Source organism: Bidens hawaiensis, unplaced genomic scaffold, assembly GCF_021521415.1.
Source record: "Bidens hawaiensis isolate Kalapana, Puna unplaced genomic scaffold, B.hawaiensis_p1.1 tig00004839_1, whole genome shotgun sequence".
Classification (NCBI taxonomy): Eukaryota; Viridiplantae; Streptophyta; class Magnoliopsida; order Asterales; family Asteraceae; genus Bidens; species Bidens hawaiensis.
The window spans coordinates 474,758-485,959 of record NW_027491303.1 but is presented as its reverse complement, the minus strand read 5'-3'; the positions used below and the strand labels follow the sequence as shown (position 1 = coordinate 485,959).

The following is an 11,202-nucleotide window of genomic DNA, read 5'->3' as shown; positions in this document are numbered from 1 at the left end:
AGATTGAAATTCAGTACCGCTTTTCATCCACAAACAGATGGGCAATCAGAACGTACGATTCAGACCCTGGAAGACATGCTAAGGGCTTGTGCACTTGAATGGAAAGGAAACTTGGATGAGTATTTATGCCTTGTTGAGTTTGCCTACAATAATAGTTGGCAAGCAAGCATTGGCATGGCCCCGTTCGAGCTGTTGTATGGTCGGAAATGCAGGGCGCCGTTATGCTGGAATGAAGTGGGAGAGAAAGTAATTGAAGGACCTGAGTTGGTACGAATCACAAACGAAAAAGTTGCTATTGCTCGAGAAAAGTTAAAAGAAGCGTAGAGCAGGCAGAAGAGTTACGCTGATCGGCATCGTAGGTCTCTGGAGTTCAAAGTCAGGACCATGTATTCTTAAAAGTTTCACCTTGTCACGGTGTTCGTAGATTTGGAATAAAAGGGAAGCTCAGCCCTCGTTATATTGGTCCGTTTGAGATTCTTGAAAGAGTTGGAGAAGTTTCATACCGACTAGCACTACCGCCCCAACTTTCTCACGTCCATAACGTTTTCCACATGTCTTTACTGAGGGGATACAACTATCACCCATTGCATGTCATTAGTTATCCGCTACACACGATCCAAGAAGACTTATCGTGTGAAGAAGAACCAGAAGCTATATTGGATTGCCAAGAAAGAGTAATGAGGAGGAAAGGCATTCCGTTCGTTAAAGTCCTATGGAAGAATCATTCTGAACGAGAAGCTACTTGGGAAACGAAAGAATCTATCCGTTCATTGTACCCTAATCTATTTGATAAATAGATTCCTTTGTAGGAGTAACAGTGAACTTTGTTTTCTTGTTAAATGTAATAATATTCCCTTTTCAGTTGCTCTTTGTGATCATTTATGTCCAATCTACCAATTTCGAGGACGAAATTCTTTTTAGGGGGTAAGAGTTGAAATATCTAGAAAATAGACATATAATAATAATATAAAATAATTGAGTAATAAAAGTAATCTGAAAGATTATTAAAATTGTATTATGCATGAATATAAAAAAAAGAGAAAAAAAAAAGAAGAAAATGATAAACAAAAGAAAATAAACTAACAAATAAATAACAAAATAATCTAAAACAAATGAAACTCTGTTGTACGTAAAAGATATTTCAATAAAATAATATTATATTAGAAATATGAAGTTTGAAATAGAAGCTTCACACCCTGCAACCGTCAATCTGTTTCGCCGCAAACTGCTGCCTAAGCCGCCGACAAGCCACAACCTACAGTCATCTAGAAAGTTTAGATCAGTATTATAAATTAAACCAATTTTCTTAGCAGCTCTCATCTTACCCTCACTCACTCATCTCTCACCCTTCCATTTCTTTTAATTTTCCGACAAACATATAGAAATTCCGGCCAAGAAAACAACATTACAAAACTCCAAAACCGACAACACCACTCGCTACCTACACCGTGCGCCGCTTGCATCAACCACTAGGACCAGTGTCCAAACCTCCGACCGTCGTTACACGTTTTTTTGGCATCACTTGTTTCTCGAATCCGTTAAATTCCACGAGTAAGGTAACCAAATCAAAACTTTAAACCTTCATTTTGAGACTTATACGTTTATATAAGAATAAGAGTTTACTGAAGCTAAGTCATAGAAATATGATGAAGAAGATGAGTTGCTCTCACTATAAATAAAACTTAAATAATGAAACATTATAAAAACTGAGTATATTTACTTTCACTTGAATATGGATATAACAAGAGTTCATTATTTTGGTTTAAAGTGGACCCACTAATTTCTAGCATGATATCATATTACTATATGAGAAATAATTTACAAACCACTTGTAAACACTCTAAATAAAATCGTTATTAATGTTCTAAAAACCTACATTTAAACTTCCCTTATGTTTTCTATAACTATTACTTGTATAAATATGAGGCGTAATTAAAATTGTTATGAATCATACTGTAATATACTATTTTCGTAATATATATTATTAAGTTTTTTTTTACATTCTGTCAATAAATAAATATTTACAAGAATGATAGTTACCTTAAAATTGGTTTAAACGACAGAAGCTTATAAAACTAATATAAATACATTTAGTTGATTAAATAAACAAATAAGTAAATAAATAAATAAATAAATAAATAAATAAAATAAAAGTTATGGGTCTTAACCTTTGAAATTAAGTATCTAAATCTCAATAATTTTATTTTAGGTTATCAACACCTTAAGAATGAGTCTAACATTCTAGTGGATCTTTCAAGGTACGGATTCTTACCCCTCCCCTTGTTATTATCGTGCTCGATTGTTTAAACCCTATTGATGTTTCGCGTTCTTTTGGAACTCCTAAACGTCTTTGGAATATTAATCGGATCCAAATTTATTTTGCTTCAAGATCCGGTTATGGTCATTTGAACTCAAATATAGATTTATATTGTAAGAATGCGATAATTTTTAAGTTTGTACTCAATATCGCATGTTCCGTTACTTGGTATAGATATTTGTTGGCATTGTTTTTACTTTGAGCGCGTTACCTTTATTTGTTTATACTCTAGTACCCTGAGTTCTACACTTCCTGTGGAGTGTCCCACAGGCACAACATTGTGGCATCGATGTTGTGTGCTCCTTCCGTGACGGAGAGATTAGTTCACGGCGTCTCTTAAGGGCAAGTGTGACCCACAACTATTAAGAGGTGTATGGATCGATCCTAGGTTATATGTATTGATATTTGTGGATGGTCGGTGTATGCTAACACCAACCATTGCACTATTGGGTACATAGTTTGCAACCTATGTAGCCCCATTGGTATGTTATATGTTTCGGCTAGTGGGTATCATCCATATGATACGATTTACTTTATTGGCTTGCATACTTGCATCGTATCATTTTAAATCATGACATATTATATTTTAATATTGTTTTAGATAAATTTTTTTTACTTAATTATTGTTAATCTTTAACGTATTTACTTGACTATTGTTAATAATTTACTTGAGCCTTTTATCCGTACTGGGCATTCGGCTCATTCTGTAAATATTTTCATAGCAGGTTCACAGGTTACTCCGGGTGGGGTGTGAAGAGAGAGAAAAGGAATTGAGCTATAGGATTTGAATATAAAATGCTAGCCACTTTTGTAGCATACTCTAGTTTAGCTAAATTTGGCAATTATATAATATGTAATAAATAATTAACCCTAAGGCTCTGTAATTTTGACATTTAATAGTGGAATGATGTCTTATGTTTTGAATACTATGATTAGTGACACGTCACCCCTCTGTGGGGTGGGGTGTTACAAAAACCATATGTGTTTTGCAATACGTCACATACATACATACATACATGGGTGGGACCAAATGAAAACTTCTTTTAAAGATAAAACTTAAAAACTCCAAAAGAATTATTTTAACTTTTTTTTAAAAAAACTTATATGTAGTTTTTTTTTCATTATTCTTATATGTTGATATTGTTACAAAAAAAAAAAAAAAAAAAAAAACTATCGTCGGTGTATTGCATACGTGCAATATTGTGTATTGCATACATGCAAGAGTGATGTATTGCATATAATACAACACTATTACGCATATTTGATACACACTATTGTATATATGCAATATAAGAGTAATGCGTACATCAAATACACATTAGTACATATGTGTAATACAACACTAATGCGCATGTGCACTACATCGACTTTTTTATATAATACAGCACTACTACACATATACAATACACAAATATTGAAATATATGCAATTGAACATAAAAATACACAGTATTGAGCATATGTAATACAACGGTATCGCACAACAATACGTATGTGCATTACAACGTCTTATTTATCTATTTATTATTAATTTTATTTTATTTTTCTGGTGAAGAGTAACAAAATATAAGAAGAATGGAAGAAACAAAAATTTGAAAATATTTTTTTATTTTTAACTAAAAGTAATTCTTTAAAAGTTTTTTAGGCACGAAAGCAGGTCCGGGAATAAGAAAGCCATGCAACATCATTCAATAATGAGTTCGTTAGCCACATAGGGGAAAGTTGACGGTATTACCATGTTAATTAAAAATCTGTTAAATGGTTCTGGTTTGAGGTCCTTAAGCCAAGGTGACATGGATATTCAAAAGGAGGGGGATCTTGTCAACAATAACGTTAAACAGTGTCTTCAAAAAGTTGCGGATGGTCACTTTACTGCTGCAGTAAAGGTGTTATGCTCATCTGGTGTTGCACCTTACAATTCTGATACCACAAAGGCTTTAGAAGCTTAACACCCGTACAAGAAGCCGCCGGCTATGCCGAACATAACTTATTCCGAGCCTCCTCTTGTGGCGGAGGTTAATAGTGTCCTTGGTTTCATTAAATCATTTCCCAAAGGAACTTTGTGTGGGAGGGACGGTTTGAGAGCGCAACATATTTTGGATGCTCTTTGTGGAGAAGGGTCGGCTATTGCCACTGACCTCATATGTGCTATCATTGCAGTGGTTAATTTATGGTTAAGAGGGAGATGTCCGTCTACTTTGGCAGAGTTTGTCGCGTCTGCTCCTCTTACACCGCTTTTAAAACCCGACAACGGGATTTGACCTATTGCAGTAGGTACTATCTGGAGGCGTTTGGTTTCTAAGGTGGCTATGAAAGGGGTTGGCAAAGAAATGACCAAATACCTTAATGATTTTCAATTTGAGGTTGGTGTGTCGGGTGGTGCGGAGGCCATATTACATAGCGCCAACAGGGTATTGAGTGAGCGCCACACTGATGGGTCTCTTGCAATGCTTACAGTTGATTTTTCTAATGCATTTAATATGGTGGATAGATCAGCTTTACTTCATGAGGTAAGGATCAGATGCCCTTCTATTTCCTTGTGGGTGGAATTTTTATATAGGCAGCCATCAAGACTATATCTTGGGGATGATAATATTTGGTCCACCACAGGGGTTCAACAAGGAGACCCATTGGGACCACTCCTTTTTTCCCTGGTTTTACACCCCCTTGTGCATCAGATTCGAGACAATTGCAAGCTTCTTCTTCATGCCTGGTATCTTGATGATGGGACAGTCATTGGAGATTCAATGGAGGTGGCTAAAGTGCTGGATATCATTAAGGTGACGGGTCCAACTTTGGGTCTTGAACTGAATATTAAGAAAACTGAGCTATTTTGGCCTTCTTGTGATAGTACGAAGTCTCGTGACGGTTTATTCCCTGCTGACATCGGGAGACCATTATTAGGGGTGAAGCTTCTTGGGGGAGCTGTTAGTAAAGACACCGGATTTATTAAGGGTTTGGCAAAGAAGAGAGCTACTAATGTTGTTGATTTGATGCGTCTTCTCCCAAAACTTGGTGACCCGCATAGTGAGTTACTTTTGCTTCGATCATGTATGGGTATTGCTAAACTTTTCTTTGGTTTGAGAACATGCCAACCTGTACACATGATGGAGGCAGCGGTGTTTTTTGACAAGGGATTACGTGAGGCGATCGAGGACATTGTAGTTTGTGGAGGTCCTTTCTTTGGAGACCTCCAATGGCGACTTGCTTCCTTACCCATTAAGAATGGGGGTTTGGGGTTGTATTCGGCAGTAGAGGCTTCCTCTTATGCGTTTGTGGCCTCGAGAGCCCAATCGTGGGTGCTTCAGGATCACATTTTGCGAGACAGTGGTATATGTGGGATGGATTCTGATTATTCTTGTGCTCTGGCTTGTCTTCGTGATATGATTCCAAGCGTCGATTTTAGAAGTTTCTCTAACAAAGAGACCGCCCCTCTAAAGCCCAGCATGCATTGGCGAGCACTCTTTTTAGTAAAATTGTTCACGACATGGAGTCACACTTTAACATGACAAGCAGACAAAAAGCCATTTTTGAGTGTCTACAAGCACCACATGCTCAAGATTTTCTTCTTGCTATCCCTATAGATGGGTTAGGCCAGCATATGTCTCCAGTGGAGTATCGTAGTATCCTTAAGTATCGCCTTATGATTCCTCTATTTCCGGTTGATGAGATATGTCCTGTTTGTCGTAAGGCGTGTTTAGACTCATATGGGGAACACGCGGTGCACTGGAAAGAGCTCCCGGGGTTCAAGTACCAACACGATCTGGTTAGGGATGTGCTCTTTGATATATTCAGGCGAGCTGGAATTTCTGTTAAGAAAGAAGCACCTGTGAATTTCCTGACTGACCCGTCGGAGGGAAGATCATCTCTTCGACCGGCTGACATTTTGGTGTTTGGATGGATACGAGGGAAACACGTGTGTGTGAATTTAACAGGGGTTTCTCCTTTGGTGGGCTTAGGGAGTAGTGGTTTCGCGGTCGGTCAAGCCGCATTAAAAGCTGCTTCAAGTAAGGTGGCAAAACATGAAAAGGCGTGTCTTGACAACCAACATGTATTTATTCCTTTTGCTTTTGACACTTTTGGTTTCCTCGCGCCTGAAGCTGTGGAGCTACTTACCCGTGTTCAGCGGGTCATGCATAGTAATGTTATGACTCCAAGATCAGCAAATATAGTTTTTAAAAGATTGGGTTTTACAATTCAAAAAGGGGTAGCGGCGCAGCTTGTTGCCCGCTTGCCTTCTGTTTCGATGTAATCCAAAAAACATTAAAATTATTCAATTCACTCCTTTTATCCTTTTAAAAAAAGTTTCTCTCTAAATATGAGTTTTTTTTATCCTCTTCATATATATATTATTTCTAAGCTAGCAGATGGCATAGGTTTTAGTTACCCTTTTATACAGAGACATTAGACTCACATTACGTTTAGAAATCTTTAATTAGAAAACACTTTACATACTTAACTGATCCAACTCACGTCAAACTATTTGAATCATTGAGGCCCATCACATGAGTGATAAATTAAGCTTACCGATCAATCCACTCTTATAACGGTTCAACCAAATGATCTTGTGACAAAAACAAAATTTTCTACAAAGTCACCTGACTCCATCAAAGTGTAAGGACTTCAATTCTCACATTATCAGTCAATAAGTTACAGTTTTAATTGTTAAAATTCAGTACACCTTTCTAATGTTATATAGTAAACTTTTATAATATAAAGGTGCACAAAATGAAGTACTTGAACTCCCAGAGAAAAGCCGGTGTTAGTCAGCCCTGGTTTGAAACACCATCCTGAATCCGTGGGGTTTTGTCTTCCACGAAATCAGGGACGTGGGAGCCAGTTTTGTCCCGGTGTGTTTGCTGCGTGTGACTGAGGTTTAGAGAGTGAAGATCTATGAAAATGAAGAGTGACTTTTGGAAGAGAGTGTGGGGTTTTGAAGAGGTCAATTCAAGATAAAAAAGAGTTAAAGTGACAGGTCATTGTAGTTTAAAAGAATTATAAAACAATCTTTGTAGTTTGGCTTTGTATCAACTTAGTTATATAATTTATAAATAAATTGTTGGATTTTAATAAAATATGTTATTTTAATTTCTAATTTATTGACAATTTTTTTAGTTTTACTTTTTTTTATTTGAACAGCGACTTTCCATTAAAAAAAACCCAGCTACCAACTTCTGCTAACAATCAGCTAACAGAAGCTGGTTACCACAAAGAGCAACGAATTACATTATAGGCACATTTCATTTTAACCAATCTATATCCAAATATTTTGATCTATTCTTAATCCATAAATAACATAGAACTTTAATGTCACTAAAGATGCTCTCTATCTTCATTGGTCTGTTAGAGAAAATGTTATTATTCTGGGCCTTTCAAATACACCAACAGGTGACCATAATAATAGATTGCACTATCTTCCTCCTGTGCTCTTTTTCCGATATATGTTTATGAATGTCAAAGATGTCCTGAATTGAGATTGCGAGGATGGGAGGAATGTCGCACCAAGAGCTAATGCTTTGCCAAACGACCGATGCTACGTAACAAGAAGTGAACATGTGATCCACAAAATCTCTCGATGCCATACAACAACTACAAATATCTGGCCCGACAAGGATTTTTCTTTTTATTAAGTTGTCGATCGTGGGTAACTGATCTGGAAGAGCCCACCAAGCGAACGCATTTACCTTCAATGGGACCTAGGAGTTCCACTCCAGAATTCTCTTTGGCAGGAGGGGAACCTCTTGGTATAAAAGCTTTTTCACCGAAGCTACCGAAAATAACCCGGATTTGTCTCCGCTCCATTTCCACTTGTCTTCACCTTCTTTGAATCTAAAATAAAACATCTTCTCTAACAATCCCATCAACTCGCTTACTATAGATTCGTCCATAGGGGCTTCATCCAATTCCAATTCATCATGATTACCCCATCCCTTTGCTTACATCTATCTGCCACTAGACAACCAAATTTTTTAGTTTTACTTGTTGTTTGATATTAAATTATTTTTAAAATAATTAATAATTTGTAATTTAAAAATAAATCAAAACAGAAAACATCGTGACAAAATGAAATGATGCCCAGCGGTTTAGAAAAAAAAGGAAAAGAAAAACCTAAAAAAAATTAGAAAAAAAAAAATCAAGATATCTAGCTTGTGGAATGAAAGAAATAGGGTGAAATAAGATGACTCTAGTCTCTAGTAAAGTATTTTCAATTCATCGTTTAAATTTTTGTGAGTGGAATCTTTAAATTTTTGTGAGAGAAATCTTTAAATTATAAGATATGGTTAAGAATGGTTATAAGTGAAGACGAAAGAAAAGTTGGTGTTTTTTTTTTTTTTGGGAAATCTTGTTTGTCTTTATTTATTTTTTAATATTTATTGAAATTGGTTGTGAGTAGAGGAGAAAGAAACTGTAAGATAAATGTATAAAAAGTATTATTTAATTGAGCAAGAAAAATAAATGTAATACTTTTTAATGTAATTATAGAGATGGGGATGTGCAATGGACTGAGAGCGTTTTTTTTCCATCACCTGCTCTAACTTCAAATTCAAAATTACACTAAAAAATTATTACAATCTTCTCTTATTTTAAATAAATAATATTTTTTATACATTTATCATTATTTTTCTTTTTTGCTACACTTACAACTTTCAAAAATTAATAAAATATTATTATACTTTTTAAATATACCACTAAATTTTTTTTTCTCACTTAAACTACTCTTACACTATAAAAACTCAACTCAAAATAATAATAATAATATTATTATTATTTTGGAAGGCCCACTCACATTATTTGATTATTTGATAGGTAGGATATAATAAATGTTCTGAAAAATCAAATTTAGAATAGACTAACCACTAAATCATTTTATTATTATTATTTAACAATAACAATTAACAATTTCAAAGAAACGTTTTGAATCAAGGATTATTTAAATAATGAATTAAATTAAATTAAAGAAATACACAACTCATTATCTTGACCATTGGTCAAAGTCGATATATAGTTTGATATTGAAAACCCTAGCTTGATTCACTCTTCAAACAGGCGGTCACTCACATATCCCACCCCTAACACACACAAGACAATAACAACTTGTAACAATGGAAGTAACGAAATCATTCGCCACTGATTTAGGGCTTCAATCTCTTCCTGAACCTGTGCTTCTTGAAACCCTTTTGGCTGCTCAGAGATCTGTTGCTGCTCTTCTCATCATGGTATGATTTGCTTGTTTCCACATAATGTTTGGGTGGTTATGATGTTGGGTTTTGGACGGAATTACTTCTTTTAGGTTTTTGCACACCAGGTGTTCGATGATTTGTTTCACTGAATTTGGAAACTTGATTTTTGATCCTTTTTGTGTTTCTTTATTAGTAAAAGTTTAGTTTTTCTTTTAGTTATAGTTGTGGACTTGTGCAAAGACCTAATTTTTTAAGATTTCATTTTGTAGCTGGACCTGTGGGTTGTGTGTTTTTAGGGCAAATGTTTGTTTTTGCTTCTGCTTGGTCATCTTAGGGGTACCAACGAGCTAAGCCACTCGTTCTCAAGATCGGCTCCCCAAAAGCATGAACCGAGCTTAGCTTAAATGAGCTCATTTAATAAACAAGCCCGAGCTTCATTTGTCGAGCTCATTATTTATATTATTTTAGTTTAGTATATTCTTTTATAATAATTAATAAATGAAAATTTGTGATTGAAATAAGTATATTTAATTAAATATACGCAAAAAGTAAGTACAAATACAAGTAAAATAGGTAATAAATAATAACTACTTGCTGGCGAGCTTGAGCTTAGACGAGCTCAGGATCGGCTTGGGTCGTTTACACCCCAAGGCCTCCTCTATGCTTTTTTAGCTGTTTATTCGTCAAGCTGTTTGCCGTGAAACACATCCCTGCTCTTTGAAAAGAAGTTCAGATTTACACATTTCATCTTAACATTTGGTGCGTTTGCATATGTAGACACAATTTGTGCTGAAGGATGCATTACCAAAATTGACTGGAAATGCTCAAAGGTAATTCTAATTTATTCACGCATGTTATGAAGTTTGGCCGTTTGAGTATTGTTAACTTTTAACAGTTAAAGTAAACTCAATGATTGGAAACATTGCAGGTTTCCATTTGCTGAGCTTCACAGGAGGGACAAAACTGAACCGGAAGCTCAAGACGGGAGTGACACAGAGGATGATGATGAAGATGATGCAGATGTGGAGGAGCCAGAGGAGGATGATGCAGGAGATGAGGATTTCTCGGGTGAAGAAGGAGAGGATGATGAGGAAGGAGACCCTGATGAGGAGGATCCAGAGGCAAATGGTAATAAAGGAAGTGACGATGACGACGACGACGACGATGAAGACGACGATGATGATGAGGAGGAAGATGAAGAGGAGGAGGAAGATGAGGAGGATGAGGAGGAGCAACCACCTGCTAAGAAGAGAAAGTGAATGAAGGTAGTTTGTTGTTAGATCAGAGATGTCGGTGAATGTTTCATTATCTATCGAGTATGTTGTAGGATCGTTTTAACTTTGACTTGTGTCTTTTGTGGAACATTAGAATTGGTATGCATATAATCCTTTTTCTGGGATGCATAATTTGTGTTCTTTCTTATGTTCAAATGCTGTTTTAATGGTATTTTGTGAGGTTTTTAGGTGATAATGCATGAGTTATTTTTCAGGCCTTAGCTTGATAATGTTTGTCATTTGTCAAGTTATTTTGATGCTTATCTTATCCTCTGGTTTTCAAACATCAAAAGTATTTTGGGTTGGACGTGAATGAAGACGGTTATTGGTATTCACAAGATTTTTGAGTTTGAATTTTATTTTTATCGAAAGATTCTTTGTAGCTTTGAAGTATCAATAGAGTTTGTGCTATTTAAAGTAGGTTTATTTGG

At 35.6% G+C, this 11,202-nt stretch overlaps 1 protein-coding gene across 1 annotated transcript; it reads left to right on the top strand.

Moving 5' to 3' along the window:
• Positions 1 to 9,414: 9,414 nt before the first annotated feature.
• LOC143628221 (uncharacterized) lies at positions 9,415 to 10,903 on the top strand. The gene is made up of 3 exons (XM_077097864.1): positions 9,415 to 9,533; positions 10,275 to 10,327; positions 10,426 to 10,903. The coding sequence occupies exons 1-3, from the start codon at positions 9,420 to 9,422 to the stop codon at positions 10,754 to 10,756; spliced, it is 498 nt and encodes a 165-aa protein (XP_076953979.1). The 5' UTR covers positions 9,415 to 9,419; the 3' UTR covers positions 10,757 to 10,903.
• The last annotated feature ends 299 nt before the right edge of the window (positions 10,904 to 11,202 follow it).